Source organism: Neolamprologus multifasciatus, chromosome 15, assembly GCF_963576455.1.
Source record: "Neolamprologus multifasciatus chromosome 15, fNeoMul1.2, whole genome shotgun sequence".
NCBI classification, from domain to species: domain Eukaryota; kingdom Metazoa; phylum Chordata; class Actinopteri; order Cichliformes; family Cichlidae; genus Neolamprologus; species Neolamprologus multifasciatus.
In genome coordinates, this window is record NC_140453.1 from 15594009 (window position 1) to 15614963 (window position 20955).

At 40.0% G+C, this 20955-nt stretch overlaps 4 protein-coding genes and 1 long non-coding RNA gene across 9 annotated transcripts in view; 3 read left to right on the forward strand and 2 right to left on the reverse strand.

Annotated features, from left to right (window-relative positions):
* Positions 1 to 20955, forward strand: part of LOC146501814 (uncharacterized) — a 241977-nt gene that overhangs the window by 141608 nt on the left and 79414 nt on the right. The gene's annotated exons all lie outside the window — the stretch shown is intronic.
* On the reverse strand, positions 582 to 9593 carry cpsf2 (cleavage and polyadenylation specific factor 2). Of its 2 annotated transcripts, none has more exons than XM_085134379.1 (15): positions 9441 to 9593; positions 8906 to 9072; positions 6894 to 7053; positions 6689 to 6794; positions 6459 to 6588; positions 6253 to 6368; positions 5935 to 6122; positions 5491 to 5781; positions 5227 to 5327; positions 4698 to 4901; positions 4425 to 4577; positions 3982 to 4204; positions 3466 to 3780; positions 1905 to 2039; positions 582 to 1002 (listed from the first exon to the last, which is right to left on the reverse strand). In XM_085134379.1, exons 2-15 carry the CDS (start codon positions 9052 to 9054, stop codon positions 910 to 912), a joined length of 2364 nt encoding a protein of 787 aa, XP_084990505.1. In that variant the 5' UTR covers positions 9055 to 9072; positions 9441 to 9593; the 3' UTR covers positions 582 to 909. The 2 variants fall into 2 exon arrangements, with proteins under 2 accessions (XP_084990505.1, XP_084990506.1); XM_085134380.1 differs by having other exon boundaries at positions 9422 to 9580.
* ndufb1 (NADH:ubiquinone oxidoreductase subunit B1) lies at positions 9732 to 11927 on the forward strand. 2 transcript variants are annotated; one of them, XM_085134390.1, is made up of 3 exons: positions 9732 to 9859; positions 11111 to 11259; positions 11757 to 11927. In XM_085134390.1, the coding sequence occupies exons 2-3, from the start codon at positions 11120 to 11122 to the stop codon at positions 11791 to 11793; spliced, it is 177 nt and encodes a 58-aa protein (XP_084990516.1). In that variant the 5' UTR covers positions 9732 to 9859; positions 11111 to 11119; the 3' UTR covers positions 11794 to 11927. The 2 variants fall into 2 exon arrangements, with proteins under 2 accessions (XP_084990516.1, XP_084990517.1); XM_085134391.1 differs by having other exon boundaries at positions 9760 to 9859; positions 11115 to 11259.
* On the reverse strand, positions 11970 to 19470 carry riox1 (ribosomal oxygenase 1). Of its 3 annotated transcripts, none has more exons than XM_085134386.1 (15): positions 19315 to 19470; positions 19038 to 19181; positions 18802 to 18938; positions 16163 to 16262; positions 15377 to 15490; positions 14922 to 15028; positions 14728 to 14835; positions 14158 to 14192; positions 13636 to 13814; positions 13228 to 13332; positions 12994 to 13135; positions 12762 to 12882; positions 12565 to 12664; positions 12395 to 12481; positions 11970 to 12203 (listed from the first exon to the last, which is right to left on the reverse strand). In XM_085134386.1, the coding sequence occupies exons 1-15, from the start codon at positions 19399 to 19401 to the stop codon at positions 12144 to 12146; spliced, it is 1626 nt and encodes a 541-aa protein (XP_084990512.1). In that variant the 5' UTR covers positions 19402 to 19470; the 3' UTR covers positions 11970 to 12143. The 3 variants fall into 3 exon arrangements, with proteins under 3 accessions (XP_084990512.1, XP_084990511.1, XP_084990513.1); XM_085134385.1 differs by having other exon boundaries at positions 18802 to 18944; XM_085134387.1 differs by having other exon boundaries at positions 18802 to 18960; positions 19315 to 19467.
* The window catches only part of extl3 (exostosin-like glycosyltransferase 3), a 41429-nt gene continuing 40972 nt past the window's right edge, over positions 20499 to 20955 (forward strand). The window contains exon 1 of the mRNA XM_085134377.1: positions 20499 to 20721. The gene's annotated coding sequence lies outside the window, so the exon portion shown is untranslated. The remainder of the gene's footprint in view (positions 20722 to 20955) is intronic.

A 20955-nucleotide genomic window follows, 5' to 3' on the forward strand; every position in this document is an offset into this window, starting at 1 on the left:
CATCTCAAAGTGTAGATTCTGAGAGAACTAATATGAAGCTCTGGAGCTTTGTCAAGCCCAAACTGCTGGAACCCTGTTCTCTTTCCTTGCCAGTGTGCCTCTGCCGTGCGCAGTGAAAACATACAGAGGTGGAAGAGAAGATTATCGAATTAAATCGGCCACATTTTGGATTCGAATCTCCAGGTAGGCCGGCGCCTTTCTGTGTGGAGTTTGCGTGCTCTCCCTGTGCCTGTGTGGGCTTCCTCTGGCTTCCTCCCACAGCCCAAAGAAGTGCAGTGGTGAATCTAAAGTGGCCGTAGGTGTGAATGGAAGGTAGATAAAGAGCTTAAGTGCACAGCATAAAGTCCTGTATGAGTATATGTGAAATACGAATGTGGGCTTGTAGTATAAAGTGCTCTGAGTGGTCAGTAACACTGAAAAAGCACAATATACATGCCAGCCCAGTAAGGATTCTGAGAAGTTTTCGATTTTACCTTATATAAGCAGTAATGAATGCGTGAATAGGTAAGTGACACAACATAACTGTAGGACTGAATAGCCAGCATTTGAAGTTATGGACATTTAAGACAAACAGAAATACATCTTGGAAAAAAAAGATTTTTAATGACAGATCTGGAGGCCCAAAACATTTACTTGGATGTGATTGTAAAGAGGGCGGACTTCAGAATCTGTTCACACAAAGATGTCAGTCCATGGAAGCATCTGCCTTTGCCATTATTGAGGTAAACTACCAATAAAAAAAATTTACCTGGAAAAGAAATTATAAAAGGTACAGGAAAAGGAAAATGTACAACACGGTTTGCAGTGAAACAGTCGGAACTGCTCATAGGGAAGAGGTACAAGCATCTTCTCTGGGTAAAGTCCTTGTAAAGGCTTGTCTCTGTATTTCCATGGTGTGCTCTGCTGCAGCTATACAACAGCGTACTGCTGATACAGCAGCTCCCGGATCTTATAGTAGTCGTCACACAGGCAGCCTTCCAGGCCAATGCGTCCGGCCTCCGTCTGGACAAAGAGAGCGCAAACATGCACAGGTCATCCACCAGGTCCTCACACAGCAAGCCTTCACCAGCCTTGTACGTCACACCAGACCTTAAAAACAAGTGTGTTCCCCATTCCTTCCTACAAACTTGGATGAAAGCGTCTAATGAATCTGCATCATGATTTTACAGTTAAACACCGCACTCCTTTACGAGTCTCGGCTCTCTTTGATTCCCTTTTCTGGGTTGCATCTATTTTAAGTTCTTGTCAATTATGCAGTTTGTTGTTAGTATCCTGGCTCACTCCTACTTTCTCTGTAGCTCTGAAGCTTTGCCTGTGTTTCTTATTTGCATCTTTTGTCTGAGGTGGGATGTTTTAATTTGCTGCTGGGGCTTTGGTAGCCTACTTACGCACGCTGTATTTGTTTCTCTTTGTGTATAAACTACCATTTGGGGTATTTGTGCTTAAGTAAAGAAACGTTAAAGTACTCAATTTTTCAAGTCTGTCTTAGAAAAACAGTCAGGTACCTATAGAGTATCAACATTAAAACCAGTTTTCTTCCTCCTGTTCATGCAAATACACTTTAAGAGAAAACAGGAAGCAGATTTACAGCCCATTAGTTCCACCTGTTTTTCTCTACACCCCAGACTTTCCCATGACATATAAAATGACGTGCTCAGTGCACCGTAAGGAACTGCTCGGGATCCACAATCTATCATCAAACAAATGGACAACTGTGCATCGCTGCATCTGATGGCTCAGAGTCTCATGTCACTATAGCCAGGAGTGTAAAGAGAAAAGGTCTTTCAAACAGCATTTAAAACACCATTATTTGTCATTATTTAAAACACTGGCAGGTTTAATATGACTAATTGACTGGTTTTCTATCTATCTAGTATTCTTTCATGGGAAGGAAGGACACTTACTCTGCGGACGGCCACCATGTTGTTGCATACCAGCACTCCTCCCACAAACTCGGCCTGGATGCCCTCTCTCAGCAAGACTTGCTTGAAGTCAGACAGACGAGGCTCGTTGATAAACACCGACTGATGCCCTGAAATCTGAAGAGAGAGTGAAACAGGGTCAAACTTGTCCTACAAAGACTCCTTATTCACTCTTTTGGACGCAGACTATCACAATCACATCACGAGCCTTGGGATCATTTCTGCATCACACGTTGGTCAAACGACATTAAAATGCCAAAATAAGTTTTATGCACTAATTGTAGCAGCTATTTGGGCCTAAAAGTCACTTGCTGCTCATGTTGTCTCATTTGCCAAAACAATTTGCATTACTGCAAGGAAATGAGGCTACTTGTCAAAATGAGCAGCAGCAAAAACAAGCCTTACGATCACATATTCTCTCTGAGCTGAATCGAAACAAAGCGTCCTATTTAGCATTCGTTCCACCCTCTTTAGCTTTCTTCGCAGTCAGAGGTGGGACCACTCACTCGTACAACATCACTGACCCATCTAAATGTTTGGGGCACCCTGGGAAAAACAGACTGTGTTTGATCTCTCATTCAAAAATATCTAACAACTCTACAGCAGCAAAATAAACTTGAAAGTGAATATTTGAAAGTCCTCCACTCAAACATGTGTTTAGAACATGTGCAGAGCCTGACACTGGGAGACGAAGAGAAAAAGTTTAGAGCTAGAAGATATAAGCAGAATTTTGTGAGCTCACAATTAGGAGACTATCTCAGAGCAGATAAAGATGGTTCATGAGAGTTGGCTGTAGCCCCTAGGCTTGAAAAGTAAAGTCAATGAAAACATGCCTTAAATGGCTATTGATCGACAGGGGGGTGAGAACTCTGTGTGAAAATTTGTCCACTCTTTTCTTTGATTTATGAGCTCATAAATGTTTTTCTACTTGTTTATGATCTCAGTTGCTAATTTCAAGTGTTCTTCAATAGAATGTGACAGTATTGTGACAGTTATTTTGCAGGCCAAAAAGTTCCGCTTATTGGTGCAGCCGTGCATAGTCCTGATTTTTATGTGGCCCCTTGGGGGAAACTCCCTTCCAAAAAAATGATGAATAGATTAGAGTAGGGCTACTCTATGAGTCACATGTAACAATCAGTCTTAATCTAAGTGTTATTTTTGTACAGCAAAACAGCTGTACAGAAATTTGCTGTTTTGCACAAGCCAAAATTAACATCTCATTTCACATCACTAGAAAACACCATAGCACATTGCTAACCAAGCTAGCTTGCGATATATTGTCCAAATATGGGCATGGTTGGAGATGGAAAGAAAGTCAAACTTAAAGTTTTAAAAAGAAAAGTTAGAAATACATGGAAGATTGTCCAGCTTTTAAATACAGTGTGTGGATGCATTATGCAACATAAACCTTAACACAGTTTATAGGGCTAAGAAATGGTTATGCATTTTTTTGTCTGAGTCTCTCAGAAACTTAATTACTCATAATCAAATAATCAAAAAGAACTGCAAAATCATTCAAGACAGCAAGATTTCTGCTCCCCACCTCGTTTGGTGGCAGTGGTTCCAGCGTGGGAATGACATCACTCTCTTCAGAAAACTCCTTCTCGTCCTCTCCGAACAAGTTCTTCATGGCTCGCTGTGCCGTGACTGCTATGTTGATGGGGTCAATGCCAAGATCGGGGGCGATGTCCATAGCCAGCTCGCTTTCTTCCGCCTCGTCTTTCACACCCTCCTCCAGTATCACGCCGGTATCCACCTTCACTACACGCATGTCCAGCACACCGTCAATCCACGCTAGCTCCGTGTCTTTGGCCTTGCAGAACTGCAGAGAGCTCACCAAGGAGTCTTTTAACCGCACCTTTACCAAGACAGAAAACAATATAGTATGAAGACCCTGACGAGTCTTGGAAGGACTGCAACACAATACTTCATATTTAAGGTCATAAAACACATTTAAGGTATAAGATCAAATGCACACATTACTAAATTTTTGGGGAAAAAAGACAATTAAACACACTTTATTAAAAATATAATTACACAGGCCTTAAATGAAGCTAACCTGGTAGATGTGGGTTTCACTAGTGGCATCCACAGTTTCCTGCAGTTTAGGCGTGTAGACTTTGATGTCCTTGCTAAAAGCCTTGCAGGACTCTGCCAGGTCCAGACTGGCTTCTGGTGGCCCACGAACAATCACCAGCTGTCTGGGCTTCATCTGATTGATAATCTTCTTTATGGAGTCCCCGTCAGAGCGACCCTCGTAGTCTATGTACGTGACCCTTGCTCTGTGAAGAAACAGAGATGAGGTCAAGCCTTTGAACTCTACTCTTGCTAGGACAAGAACTGCGCCAGAGACACCAGAGACTTGTTGACTACACATAACAATTTTCAGCATCATACAGGTTGATATTCAATCACGTGGAGGTGGATTCGACTGTACTGTTTGCCAATGGCCAGTTAAAATGGCTGGGAAAACACAGCCAAATTATCACAATGATCACTGACCTTATTTCAAGACTTTCTGTGCTTGAGATGCATTTTGTGGGGACTACAGACAGATCCTGGTCCATAGGTTCATCTCCATTGGTCAAACCAGATTCTAATTTGCTCTTCTCCTCCTCTGTGGCTTGCAATTCAGGAACCAGAAACTCCTCTAGCCTTTAAAAGGTAACATTGGTTTTTATTATTATATTATCACTGATAAAAGTCAGAGTTTCACATTAGTGGCCTCCTGGATTCATCAGTCATCTGATGTTTTTGTGCATTAGTATTGAGTACCTGATGATTTCTCCATACTCGTCCCATTTGATTCTCTCCTCGTGTGTGGGGAACATTGGATATGACTTTTTGGCCTGTTTGAAGAAACTGCCTTTACGGCTGCCCTCGCCCTTCATCATCAAATCGTGGTGTTTGGTTTTTACTACAGCCGACTGATCCAGATCATCATCCATATCGCTCTCATCACTGGAGTCCACATCCACCCTGCAAACCCATAAAATAAATATTAATTCTATACTTAAAAGTTTAATTTATCTAGGAGCAGACAACTTATTTTTGCTCGGTAGCGGAATATAAATGTTTGTCATAAAAGTGTTATGACTCATCTCGCAGTTACAGATTTCCTTTTAAACAGCATGTTTGAGATTTGCAGTCTAGACCACAGTTTGCATTTTTTTCCAAACCTAATTTGCTGTCGTACTCGTGAACTGACTGATGAAACGTTTTGTAACACCAAAAGCGTCACAGAGAAAATACATGCAACCCTTAAGCTACGAGTCATCTCATGTCTTTTTCTGCAGAAACTTACTCTTTTGCTTGTTCAAGTTTTTTAGCAGTTTCTTTCTTAAGTTTCTCCTTTTCCAGGTATTCTTCCAGCTCCTTGCCTTCGAGTTTTACTCTCTTCTTGACCTGTTGTAACAAGAAAAAGTGGCAAATGGATACGGTGTAAATGACAAACTGACACGTTTTGTTTCTTCCTAAGCCGGGTCTGCATATTAGCATCAGGAGCTTCCCATGGGGCAGATATCAACCCTCTGGTACAGCAAATCAACATTATGACTCCAGGCCTCACCTCCAGATCCAGCATCTTTTCTCCAGGGTTGTCGATGAGGTAGCGAGCTAAGGTTCCAGGTGTGGTGCGGTACGTCAGGATGATGGAATTTTTTGCATTTTGACACCACTGGATAAAAAGTTCTCGAGAAAAGCCTGACTCAAGGTCCGGTTGGCTGCAGAGTACCACCTTGGGGCTGGGTACTCGGGCCAGGTCTGCCAGACTGTGGCACAGGGTCAAATGTCGGAATTGGAACGGGTTGTTCCTCTTGTCCTCAAAACACCTCATGAGCTTGTCACTCATCCACTCCACCTAGAAAGGATCAGTGATTAATGAATTCATATACATATTATAACAAATATGTATTATTTGCTGTGCTCTCTCTGTAACAAAATTAAAGTTTTGACTGGAAAAATCTGAATATTTCAATAGTTTCTCCGATGTGAAAAAAACAGTTAACGGTACCTGGGACTTTGAGAACTCCACTACATTGTAGCTAACATTGTTAAGAAGAGCGAGTGGGTAAGCTCCGAGCCCAGCATCCTTCGTCCTCCAAATCTGGTCCAGGAGCTGAGCCAGTTCCAGCACACGCCCAGCTGTATCTACGGCAATAAGGACATTGCCATCACCACGCAGGGTCTCCATCACATTGGCTGTGGAAGAACGGAAAAAGAGAATTACAAATGTACATAATAAAATCTGTAACCGTTACAATATGGCAGTTTGAACTGGCATACTATTGATGTAATAGTGTTAAAGCGCCCAGTGGCTATTGATACGTACTAAGTAGCTGCTCATCTCTTTGCTTACGACGTGGTTGTACATACGCCGCATTGAAGGAGTCTGTAATAAGTAAGGATGGACGGCTGAGGCTCTCCAGTGAGCAGCCATTGAGGTGGCTGGAGTACACAGAGAAAAAGAATGCATTAACAATGAGCCAAACTAAAAACAATAAAATTTCATTTCACATTAACATTTTCTTTGCTTACATTTCTCTCTTGTGGTTAAAGTCCACGGCGTAAACAATCTCCTCCTCCCCATCCTTCACAATTTTCCAAATAGTGCCTCCAATCATGTGACCGGCTGGAAGAGGAGTAATGGAAAGACCGTGCCCTTTTCCTGTCAGGTAAAAAAAATACATAAAAAAATCACATTGTTATATGTGGTGCATAAACAGGGAATAACACCTGACTTCTGATGTTCTGCAAATAAAACACACCTTTCAAATTGACAATCTGAGAGTATTTCAGCTGCTGGATCTTATCAAAAGCAGCATCCACATCATCAAGTGTGAACAGTGTAAAATCTTCACTGTTGTTTCGGGACTACATGGAAAGAAAGAGAGAATTTAATAAAGCAATGGTAATCAAGCCAAAAAGAACCTCTGTTAATTAAATCATGCATTACCCACATCCCCTTCTTACCTGATACAGATCGTACATGAACATCTGCCCCATCTTGTAGACAGGAATCGTGGCATAGATAGTACAGTTCAGCCCCAGTTTGCCCACAGCGTATGGCAGGGCTCCCAAGTGTATGGGGTCGGGATGGGAGAGCAGCACAGCGTCGACCTGATGAACATGTCTGGAGAGGGGAAAAAAGAGCATTGCAGCAGGTTCAAGTCCCAGAAAAGTGGAGTGGTTTAATTCAAATCTTTATTCAATCGCACAGTCTCGTCTCACAAGATCAAAATTTCTTCTTTAAAGGAGAACAATACGCATTCACAAGGGGTCCAAACAGATAATAAAGCTTTACATTTTACAAGGGAAATATAGGCTTCTAGTGGCCTCTACTTTGAGGACAGTTTGCGATTCATTCAAGATTAGAAGGTGCACAGTTCCAGAAACAAAGCCAACTAACATGTGCACATTGGAAATATTTAAAGTTGTGTTTAATGCTTTCCCCCTCAACAAAGATGACATTTCATGAACTGCCCTGTACCCTTAATGATGAGTTTTGACACCTCAATACATACCATTAAAGACGTGACAACCACTGAAATAGTTTTGGGGTTTTTTCCAAGGGTAACTGAATAGGCAGAGACCACCCTCACCAATTTCTGATACAAACCCAGTCATTTTGCTCTATAAGCAAGAGCTTCAAGGGTTACTTCTGATACTCCTGGTGTTAAGATAGCAATTCAAATTGTGTAAAAATCACTTTAGAGGTTTCCTGAGTTTGCACTAAAATAAGACTTTAAAAAACATTTTTTCTCTGGAAGTTACAATTCAACCACTGTCTCTGTAGCTGTTGTTATTAGATGTGAGAAGAGAGGAGAGTTTAGGTAGTTTGGAAGCCTTAAAAGTAGAGCTGTGCCTTTTATTCTTGACTCTATAGATGTTCATCCAACCGATACAGTTAGAAATGACGAGTATGAAATTCCTCATTGGTGATAAAGCACTATAATACACAGGGTTTTACAGCTGGAGTGCTGATAGGGCAGTATGACTGTGTGTGTGTATGTATGTATATATATATATATATATATATATATATATATATAGTATATATATACACACACACAGTGTGTGTATGTATGTATATATATATATATATATATATATATATATATATAGTATATATATACACACACACAGTCATACTGCCCTATCAGCACTCCAGCTGTAAAACCCTGTGTTTTACAGCTGTTTTACACACACACACGTACATTTTGTTGTACTGTTCAACCGGAACTGTCCTTCTGATCTAATTCTTTCGCCCAGTGAAAATCTTAACATCTACAAAATTGCCATTAGAGTATTAATTAGGATAATTCATGTTGTATATATGTATAGGAAACAGCAATAGAGCAAGAATTAAAAGACATACATTTATCCATGCTAATGAAAGCATAAAGAAGCAAAGGACTAAGTTTTGAAATCTCTCCATATATGTTGAACCTTGTGCCTGATATTCTTCTACTACAAGATGAGACAGAAAAAGTACAAATTCAACATAAGTGAGGTACATTGGGTTTTTGATGTTAAGATTTCTTCGGAGATGACTCTCAGACTCAAACAAAACCTACACCCATCGTCTAATATGCGGCATGACAGAAACCAACAAACAGAACCATATAATCTGTGGACTAGAAGCTTTTTACTATAGTATTATAAATGATGGGCTACACCTGGACCCATCTAGAAAGAATGGCCAGGACAGAAATCTCTGGAGATCTACCTTTGGCGGCCCATACCCTGGGAGGGGTGACGGGCAGTAGTAGTAGTAGTATTATAAACTTTCTTTTATGGCAGTAAAAAAAGTCGGCACAAGCTTTCTTTCCCCTACTTCGCGGTGGGGAGGTCAGTCATCAATAAACCAGACTGCTGTGGGTTTACTGTTTAGTGAGTTCATAAAGGCACATTTACTTTTTGCTAAGAGTTAATAAAAAAAATAAAAACATCAACTCTTTTTGAAAGACTGGCGGTATACTGACCTCTTCATAGAATCTATGATTTCCGTGGAGAAGTTCTCATCCCACCCGCAGTCCAAGAGGAAGCGGAATTCATCCACCTGCAGCAGGTAACAAAGAGCAGACTCCTCCAGAACCCCTGACACGGCTGTCAGCTTGATAATGGACGTCATGGTTCTTCAGTTGTCGAGCTGAAATATAAGATTTGTGCTTGCATGTTATCCTCACCACGAAACCTTTCCTACTAACTCCAAGGCGCGTGGCTCTTTATCTGTGTGAGTGCGACTCTGCGAAAAGTCATTCAATTTAATCAACAAAGAAAACAAACACAACCATGGTTGGAGTTTGCCATGAAAATGTGTGTGAGGCTAATAGCGTAATGTTGCACAATTTTAACCAGTGATGTATGCAGCTTACAGGCTGTAAGTAAATAAAATGTAAACATAGTTTTGTCGCTAGCTACAGCTAGCTCAGAGTTGTTAGCAGATTGCCCAGCAAAGTGTATTTACAGTGCTAGCTAATGAGTGTAAATGAACTAACAAAGGAGCGTGCACCATACCATTAATTGTAAAATAATGGATTAGTCTTCCGGAATAAAAAACAAACAATCTTTTTTCTGTTATTCACAAATTAAACCATTTTGGCTCGCGTTTTTGATAGCGGCAGACATACTTGCCGCTGCATCGTGTGAGAGGGCAAAGGAGCATACCACAAATGGTGGTGTCGTTACTAAATCATTCTAAATCTCTTCTAAAACACTACATTTAGATTTTTTTCGAAAGGTATCTGAACACATCACCTTTAACATCATATTTTCAGTGTTGGAACGTATCTAATATTCCACTACTTGTGCTTTGACATTAAAATTTATTATTTAAAAATATGAAACCACCTCATCGTAAGTTTACAGTTGGTAGAATCCGATGTCCTTCGCTTGCTGAATGAGGAGCTGAAGGCCGCGGCTGGTGTAAACAGAAGGTAATATTTTAGATATTAATATTACATTCATTATTCTTTTTTGGTCGAGTCAGTGCGTTTTAATGTGTTTGTTGTTCTAAAAATACAGTAACCAGTGCAGCTTAGAAATAATCCTTAACTACATCTTGAAACATATTGCTAAGGCTAACTAGCTGACAGGCTAGCTAGCCAAGTGCCTCTTTCTAGGATACCAAAAGTTTGTGATGAACGATCTGCAGACTTACCGGATATTTAGTATTCAGCTGTAATGTAATAGCTGTAATGTAATGCATGGCTACCATATGAAAACTGAAGTGACCGTGGTCAGTTCTTTGACATAGCTTGATGTGCATTTAATGAGGTTTGCCTGTCAAACCTCATTGAAGTGCATAAAGATGTGTTGTAAATCACTGTCAAGGTGTACACATTCTTAGAATCTAAAGTAGGCGTTTAAAGACACTCGGTTGTTGTGCTTATTGTGCAAGCAAATGTCTGTCATTTTTAGTTGAGAACATTAGCTGATTTTGTTTTCTAGAAGTTTTTTGCAGGTCCTCTAAATCTATGAACATGGGCTACCCCCAGAATACTACATGTTGCTAAACATTACAACGTCTCGTTAAATGGTTGGGACTCGCAGCATGATCAAAATAATGATGGTGGCACGATATAGATGTAGTGTTATGAAAAAGCATTCTCCCTTTCCTGATCTCTTAGTTTAAAAAAAAAAATGTTTCACTGAAATGTTTGAGATCAAACAAATTTTAACATTAGACAAAGATAACCCGAGTAAATGCAAAATCTAAATCTGTGTAACTAAATGGAAAGAAATGAAATTAAAAGCAGAAAGCTGTCATTGCGTTCATTATTACTTTTAATAAGTCACTTCAGTTGTAAGTGATCTGATTTCCTTCACTTTTAACAGTATTTCTCCTAATTTTATTTTAGTTAACTTTTACCCTTATTCATTTGAGAGCCTCATTTAAAATCATGAATTAATAACTGATTTGTTTATTTAACAGGGGTATCTATGTGGTGCCGGTGTATCAATGGTGTATCTTAAAAGAAATCAATAAGATATTGCTATATTAGTATTTAGCCTTTCAAATAGCTTAAACAGCGATCAGGCTGTTCAGCAATAGTGGTAAATGTTCTTGTATCATTTATGCTTGTGCTTTCCTGTATCCAGTCTTATTATACAAATATGAATGCACAACTGCAATCATAAGTTTAATTTGGGAGTATAAAACCCATGCTCATTTTCCTTTTTTTTAGGTAGGAACCATGGTGAACTTGGCAGCCTTTGCCCGCCAGTACTGGGCGCACATATTTGTCCCCACGGGCTTTGTCATTGGATGGTACCTTGACAAGCAACAGGACCAGAAGTTGACAGCTTTCAGAAACAAGAGTGCTTTGTACGGAAGGTAAGAATGAGTGACTGTTCACCAAATAAAAACAAAAGAAATCCCTCAGGTTATTCTTGAATTTAAAGACAAGCTACTATGTTGAATTCATGGTGATGTTTGTCACGGTGTACACAATAGCCCATGGTCTGGAGTTATTAGTTTAGTGCATGGATATTTTCAATTTGGCAAAGCTATAAATACATGAAATCTGCAATTTCATAAAAAAAACCCACCTGTAAAAAGCTAGTGCTATAAATCCTTAAGGTTACTTTGACTCCCATCTCCTTTTTTTTTTTTTTCCCCCAAAAAAGGCTCAATTAATAACCAACTGCCTTCTATATCTATGCAAATCCACTTTAATAGATTACCATATAACACTTTTTGTTTCTACACTTTTCCACTTTCAGCCGATAACTCCAGTAGTGATCTTCTGGTGTAAAACTGTGCTCATACATCATTCTGTTCTGTGAAAGCCAAACATCTTACAAAACTTTGCATTTTTCTTCTTTTTATAGGGAACTGAAGCCTGGAGAGGAGGTGACCTGGAGGTAGACTGCTCTCTACTTGAAAGCCTGTGTCGTGTGGTGTGAACGAATGGGTGTCCTCAAATCACAATATTTAAGAAGATTCCTGTACCCCTGTTTTTGAGTTGTATGAACCAATAATAAAGATGCCATTAATTGAAATCAATTGGTACTTGTTAATGATTCTGGTTGTACAACACCAAAAACGATATAAAATTTTTTTATTTTTAGTTGAACAGCAAAATCACAAATGCATTATCCATTTCCAGTCGAGCTAATGAAGGCTACTTGGAGCAGACATGTTCTCAACTGAAGATCTTATTTTGTATAAAGTGATTTGATCTCTTCATGCAGTCACCATGATGGAAGAATCTAGTGCTACAGTGGTTCTGCAGTGTGGATAATCCCCTTCTCAAAAAGTAGTTCAGCCAAAGCAATCTGGGAAAAAGTAAAGGGAAAAACATGAGGATCAACCACTAATGAGAAACACAGGACCAAATAAGTGATTTCACTGTGCAAAAACCCCGTTTATACAGGTACCAATCTAAAACACTGAAAATAAGCTGCCACATACGAGACACCTTCTGCCAAAAACAAAACTAAACAGAGTGTGTGAAGGTAATAATTACCCTGTCCTGCGCAGATTCACATGGGAGGCTTCCTACTGTCACAAAGCCGGGATATGAATGGATCAAAAACTCGACAGCATCTGTGTACTAAGAGGAAAAACAAGTCAACCCCATCATTAGCACAGTTTACGAGACCTGACATTTGATGACAAACATCTACCAATCTTTACCTCTGGTTTTATTTCAAAACTCTTGAGCTCCTCTTTGTGGTAAACTCTGGAGTTGTCAGTGGTGTAGTAAAGATGAACGGCATCTCCGTCATTGCATAACCTGGCGATAAAGATTTACAAGACAAATGACAATGACACTTTTCTGCTTTAATTGGTAGCCTTAACATATAGTCAATAAAAAAAAAAAAATCTGTTACCGGCCACACTGAGTACGTAGAATTCTGATTTGAGTCTGGGTAGTGATGTGTACACCCACATCCTTTACTTGTCCACCTTCCCACCTCGTAGGTGCTCCTTTCACACTGGTGACCAGTTCATCTGTGGGTGATGGTATGAATTAGAATCAAAAGCAATATCGTGACATGCATCTCATTTAAAAAATAAAAAATAAAAAATAATGCAACAATTACAGCTCTCTCCATCACATACCTGGAGTGAGAGCGGGAGGAAGGCAGTCATGAATGAAGTCTTTAGCCTTCTGATCAACGGCAGCATCGACTGGTGCGTAATTTGTTAGCCTCTTCATCAGATTATCAATTCGAGAGAAGAACTTTGCCCTGCGCGGGTCTTCCTACACAAGGATAAGTTTTGTCTTTAGCTAGTAATTGGGAGTAAATGAGGACAACACCTGAATAGCTGGTAAAAATCACTTTATTTAAATACCTTGTCGGAGTTCTGTACCCCCATGTACGTCAGATAGTCCAGAGGTAAACCCCGTCTAAACTCCACGTCCTCCTCCATTGCTACTTCCAATGCTGCTGGGACCAGCTGAAAAAAAGAGCAGTAAATTATGAATACCCTTTTGTAAGTATAACTGTCTTAGGCAATCCTTAGGTTAAGAAAGACAGGTGATGTATGAACCGTCAGCGAAATACTCTCCACCAGAAATCATTAGTATCATCTGTCAGCAGAAAAGACTGCTTTGATTATTACTCTTCACCTGCAATGCAAAACTACTTCATGCTGGATGCAAGATTTATACCCTTTTGCTAACTACTGGCACTGGTTTCAGAGTTCGGCCGTTGTCTTCATCTGCATGCACCACAGGGGGAAACAGGGAGGTTTTTCTACCTTTTGCAGCAGATCTCCCCAGCTGTTCTTCTGGTAAGAGGAGATGGTGATATGCAGAGAGTGTGCATCTGGTAGACAGTTGCCTTGATGGATAAAACCTCGAGGGAAGTAGATGAGATCTCCGGCTTCTACCACCACATCTAGGATCGGCTTACCAATGTCTGCCTGGTCGAAGTTTGCTGAAGAGAAATCACAAAGCAGACACCCCTGAGCATTAATTATATTTATTTATAATTCTGTTTTCCAAGCAAGAGAAACCATTTTATTTCCACAAATCAGTAATTTATCATTTGTAAGTGACACCACAAGACATAAAATATTTCTTTTTCTGCCCTCCTTCATCAAACCCACTCCACCATCATTCTCTTACTTTTAATTACAAGTGCTTTTTACAAAGTACCCATTCCCCTGTTGCCCCAGGATCCCATGAGGTTCAGACCCAAAGGCATCAAATAATTATGCTAATAAAACGCAACCGTTAAAAACTACTAAGAGGATTAGTTTTGTTTTGTTTTTACTCACGACTCGACAGCACGGGCAAGACCTCATCGTCTGATCTAAAAGAAAAGGAATAAAAGAGAAAATGAAAGAGTAAAATATATATATATATATATATATATATATATATATATATATATATATATATATATATATATATAAAATATATAAAATACCAGATATAGCAAAAATGAAACAAATTAAAACCCACATATGCAAATTTACTTAATTTATTATTGTTTTAATTGGTCTGAAGGTTCAATAAACACCCCAGTTTCACAAAAATGAGAATTTTCTGGCAATTATTTTATGGTTCAGGCTTCGCTGGGTTCAATCAACACTGATTTGGATGCTTAAGTAGTTTTGTATAAAACTTTAGTCCATCATGACCCACATACTATAAATAAGTCTGTTATGCAAGTTTGCTGATTTAAAACATTTGCAGAGGTTTACTAATGAAATGACATCGCATAATGTACACGCAGTGTGTTTGATATATTATTCTGGATTTATGATTATGCACTATTAATTCAGCAACAGCGTGACTTTAAAATTGTGGTGCTCTTTTTTGAAAGTTCCCCTGCCATTTTTCACCTTGGGCTGTACACTCGCCAGTGTTTCTTCCCCTCCAGCTGAACCACAAAGGCTTCAATGTCATCATAATGTGGAGCAAATCCTTGTGTGCCAGGTGGTGTCAGGTATCTGGTTGAAGAACACACACACACAGATCAAGACCAAAACAAATGGAGTATTCCCCAATGTGACCGATTTTTGCCCCAAATACTAACATATTGGCTCCCGCCATGCTGCCAAACTGCTCTTGGAGGATGGACAGCACGTTCCACACCGTGGAGGAGAAAGCCTGAGGATTCAGCATGCGGAGGGAGCAGCCACTCTGGGAATTGAGACACCAAGATGACTACTAATCTGCAGCACAGAGCAGATGGCGCACTGATGCAGCTAATGGAATGACTTCTATCATGCAGCAATGAAAAATATTCAAATTAAAATATTACTTAGTACATAAATATACATCTGATTTTTCTCTTAATGAAGGTGGTCCCAGAAAATATGAAAATGAGGACAAGCTTTAATGATCCCCACAGAGTAAGTGAATGCAGCTAATTTGCATCAAAGGGCCCAATTATTAGGAAAGTAATCAGGACATTAAAAATGCAGAAATCACTGAAATCTTGCTTTAGACATAATCATAAATCAGCAGCCTGCAGCACTGTGTCCCCACCTCATAGAAGTCCCACGCAGTGTATGGGAGTACTCTCCCTGGAGGATTGTGAGTCTCTCTCTTGCCATTAGTGTAACTTGTGACATCCAGGTTCACTCCATACTGAACATCTTCCTTAAATATTAAAAAAGTCAACAAATATTCAGGACTTTTATTCCTTATTTATACTAACAAATATGACCAAACTGCTCTGGACGATTATTAGTCTGCACAATTAGAGCAGGGTTGTCTCTAATTTTACATGGCGGCCACATACAGTCGACCAGTGAAACGCCCCTTTCTATCAGTGTAAAGAAGTTTAACTAAACACTTCATCCCTGAGATATCTTAATTACTTTGGTAATGTGAATGGCTGTGGTGGAGGTCTTCATCAATAGGAAAAGGTGTAAAACTTCAGAAAAATACAGTTAAAAGCCCAAAATTTTTGTCCGACTTCACGTGTTCCAAAACTGTCCAGTGGGCCAGATTTGCCTTTGACGGGCCAAATTGACATCCCCGAATTAGATGCTTAAAAAAGGTGCCAGTTTGGTTAAAACATTTGTGAGACTTCCAGTAACAGATTACAATCCTTAAAAGTGCCAATAAAGCCTGCCATCCATCATGTCCCCTGATAAACACAGATGGGGAGATTATGTCTTTTGTTTATCCACCCATTCTCCAAACATTTCAAGTACTTGGTTCCACTTGCACCTTCCCCTGACTCACCTGGTGCTAATTCAATGTTTTGAAAAAGAAAAAAATGCAGTATCCATTTTTAAGTTTAAGACTTAGCTTCAGGTTTCTTACCTCTCTGAAAATGCGATCGAGCTCTGCTGTGGAGAACAGTCCCTTATAGTAATCAGGATTCTTACGTTGGACAAAGATGGGCTTTTTTTCCCATGTTTCCCTGAGGAAAGAGGGAAATGTATCAATACCCAAGACCTGTACTAAGAAGCATGATTTAAGTTAGTTGGTTAACCCTGGGGTTTGAGTATTGCTGCAGCAGTTCATTTCTCAGACAGGTCACTTATGCTGCATACCTAACCTTCTCCAGAGCAGTTTATGTTCAAGATTAAAGATCAACATGTATAAAAATCACTGGCTAATGGCCAATCAGGTCTCTGGAAAATGATATCACCACTCCCAAAAGATCCCCCAGACTACTGTGCAAGAAAAATAACGTTTTAACAGTGTCTAAAGTCTTTGGACTTTCCCTGATGAGCATCAGATGAAATACAGATTCCCAGGCACAGCTTTACTCCTTTCCTCCCCTATTAGCTTCAAACAGTTTTATTGTTTTGTGAGCATTAATACATGATCCTAAAACAAGGCCCCTGTTTGTGCTTGTGGACCTTATCACATGTAAATGACGTAAATGAAAAGTGAGGTAAAGTAACTGAAGGAGCAGAATATTAAAGTGTGTACTAAAAGTTACTGGGTGTATATATATATATATATATATATATATATATATATATATATTAGGGGTGCAACGATACTCGTATCGATATTGAACCGTTCGATACAGTGCTTTCGGTTCGGTACGCATATGTATCGAACAATACAACATTTTTAATTTATTTTATCAACTTTCCTTCTGACGGTGCTGTCTGTGTTGAGCGCTCAGTGGATCTGCGCTCGACAGTGCAGCCTAGGCGGAGTAGTCGAACACAGATTCACTGAGCGCAGGGCAAGCTAGCTAGACAGAAGTTAAGCTCGTTGCAACATGGCAAATTGAACCTCCCCCACCCTCATTCAGATCTGGCGTCTGGAACTATTTTGGTCTTCATGTGAGGTATGACCCTGAAGGTAAGCAGTCATGGACTAAAGTAAAACAGTATGTCAGATGTGCCAAGCAATGCTCAAGTACATGAGTGGGAACTAGTGCAGTTAGCTCGTTAATGTGTTGACGCTGTCCAGCCCCACACGCGGGGCAATCCGCGGTAGCTCGTTAACGGAGATTTGCCGTGTTGTGGCGTTAACCTCATTTCAGATTAAGGCTGACAGCACTAGTGGGAACACAACGAATATGACTGCACATTTACCCGATAGCATCCTAGTGCAAAGACAAGTGGAAGCAGACAAAAACAACAAGCATGCATACAAACTTTACCGAGTCATTTAGACAGCCGTTAGCACATGATTCTCCTTATGGGGACCTGATATGTTTAATATGCTGCTGAGAATATAGCCCAGAAGAAGCGTATAGTATAGCTTTTATTTTGGAAAGAGACATTTCTCTGTAATAAACTCTCTTTTCCAAAGATGAGTGATTCCTCAATCAGATACAGGGCTCGCAAAATCGCTAGCGATTTTTCCAGTCGGGCTGCCCTGCTCTGCTCGTCGGCCTATCGTAGGAAGGAAAAATATATGTCAATGCTTTTGCATTCTTTCGGAAATGTAGCTGGGTAATTATGTCATTGGCATCAGTGAGCCACTGTCAATATGTGACATATTGAAATCGCGTTTGAATTTGTGCTTGTTTTTTGCTTTCACTTTGCAATCGCGCGAACTGTGTATAGAGAGTGACAGCACTGATTGGTGAGTGATGATAATTTGCGCACCAATTCCTCTGACATCGTCTTATCAATCGTTAGCTTACTATGCAAACATGACAAGTGAAATCTCCCGCAGCAAGCTTAAACATGTGAGAGGTTGATCGCGCAGAGAATCGCTGAGCGTTGTGTGAGTGCGTGCGTAAAAGCAGCAGGATATATATTTTAGTTCTGCTGAGCCAAATAAGACAGGTCAGGGTGAAGAAGTGACAGCCAAAGAAAAGCTTACCACAAAACGGAAAAGTTATGACAAATCAGACTATAAGGCAAAAAGAAAGTGCAGCTTTATGGTTTCATGGACAAAAGAATTTCTGTGGCTGCAATATGACGAGCTAAATAACCAGGTCTACACATAAGTGGTCCGCAGGTGCGCATTCGCTGTCAAAATAAAAAACGCACACAAGATAAGAAGTTGCAACGCGTGTTTGCATACATAAGATTTTCAGGAGGAGGACAGACATTTGTTTAGAACTCATAAAGATGTCAAAGAAGCTCCTTTAAGCAATTACTTTGGTGTTCCTCCACCTCCAAAGAAATGTCAGGAGTCCGAACCACAAAAGAAGCGCGTATTCTCGGAAAAGTGGTTGCAGGAGGTGAGCTGGCTTCAAACAAATGATGAACGCACAGAGATGTGGTGCAGAATGTGCTGTGAAAATTTAATAAATGACAAATTAATAAAAAGGCATGAACATTTTTTTTGTATCGAAAAAATATCGAACCGTGACACCAAAGTATCGAACCGAACCGTGAATTTTGTGTATCGTTGCACCCCTAATATATATATATATATATATATATATATATATATATATATATATATATATATATATATATATATATATATATATATATATATATAGCGTCGAGATAAAGAGTGCCAGCTGTTTGTACCTGAAAAACATCTTGTCAGGAATGGGGGTGATGAGCCACTGGAACAGCTTGCTCGCTCTCTCCCTGCTGTTGTTGACTTTTGCCAGGTCTGCCAGCAGAGTCTCGAGAGGCTCAGCGCTTACACACTCCACCGTCACCTGATTCTGACAAATACACACTCTATTAGGCCTTACACGTTTTTGAAATTCAAAAGACATTAAACCTCTATCTTTACACTAGCAGGTAAACACACTCACGTGCGGAACTTCCTTCTGATTCTCCTCTTTTTGTGACGGCTTGTGAAGCTTCTTTCGCATCTTCTTCCTCTCAGCTTTCGCTTGAACTTTGACTTTGAGCTTAAAGGCTGCATTGTCCTTTTTCTTTTTCTTCTTAACTTCCGCCTATAAAACACAGAGGTTAAAACAATGCCCAGAAGACAGACGTGTGCAGATAAAGAGGAGAGGGCTGGAGTCATTGCTACTCCTCGTGCAGCTGTCAATCAGACACTCAGTCTTTGGTTTTAAGCGTGTGTACCTGCACTGGAGGCTTCTTAGCCGGAGGAGGCTGGTCCGGTTTTAAATTTTGATACAAGGCAAAAGCTGACATGTGTTTGCTCTCCATTTCATACCCGATGTACCACCAACCCACGACTTCTACACATGCTCCTGTGCGCTCCTTCTTCTACGAATGTTGTGTCGATTTGTTCTCTAATGGACTCTTTACCGCCACCTACAGACGTGTGCTTGATTTGACCTGATTCAATTATTTCTCCTCTTCTCCTTGTTCTTCTTCTTAAGTAAGTAAACCAGTGTGAATTTAAAAATATTTAAAACAATTTATTGTAAAAAATGTTTTGTTGTACAGCAATATGATGGCAGGAAAATAATCAAAAAATTTACCAAAAACAAAAAGGTTTTTCCCAAAAGATAATGAAGCAACAGAGAAAGGCTAATGTTTTTTCTTTATTTATTTATTTTATAACGTTCTACATTGTTGATAGATACTGAAAACATCAAATATATGAAGCAAAATATGTGGAATTATGCAGCAAATACAAAATAGATTAGTAACTCAAATATGTCTTATATTTTTGATTCCTCAAAGTAGCCATCCTTTGCTTTGTTGACTTGGTCTTCTCTCATTGAGCTTCATGATGTAGTCACCTGAAATGGTTTTCACTTCATAGGTGGGCCTTTTCACCCGCTTTGGATGTTATCATTCCATTCAGTGGGCGTTATTATGAAAAATCAGTCCCATAGATATGGGCCTTCTACACCTGCTAGTTTGTTCAGAAGCCTTCTCGGGGTTCATTTGTGGAATTTCTTGCCTTTTTAATGGGGTTGGGACCATCAGTTCTGTTGTGCAGAAGTCAGATTGGTACACAGCTGACAGCCCTTATTTGACTTTATGTTACCTTAAATAAATAGACTCACATTAAAGGCTCAATTAGGTAATGGACAAATTCACATACAACAGTGATAAAATATCTTAATAAAAAAATAAACAAGAAAAAGAATGAAGGCAAATAATTGCTAATTAATGAACTCGTCAGTTGAACAATTAGTTAACTATAGGCCAACGCCAACTATAAGCCACTTCACCGTTCACCTGCTAGAAGACATCTGTTTTTTATAGTCGATAATGCCGGCACCAGGTGGCGCAGTTTCACTGCATTTCCAGCGTTTGACGGCACCGTAGCGTCGACACAGTTTCCCATAATGCTTTGCTGCGTGCGGTCGGCGCTGTTTGTCCAGCCGTCGCTCCAACAGTGCAGCTTTTAATGGTGCTGGAAGCGGTGCGAGATGAAAATGCTGCAACACCGCAGGCTTGTCCCGAGACTGTAGACCTGCAGATTCAGCACACGGAGATTTCTGCGGTGTGTCAGATATTCCTGGCGCCTTTCACTCAGTTTTTTAGGACATCTTGGACTCCTCTATCCCGGTGAGTTGTAGCCGCTGAAGCTAACATCAGTCTGCCAGTGTAATACAGAGCAAATGCGTTTTGTTGTGACCACTGCTGGCTAGCACGCTAGCTAGTTGGAGAGATGAGATTTGTAGCCCCTTGTGTGGTTCCCTGCAATCCCCTGGCCATCTTTAATATGTCCTCTCGTCCTCGTTGGTTCCTAGATGTGAATTTTAAAAGTCCCGAAAGGTAGTTGAGTGGATTTCTGTAGCC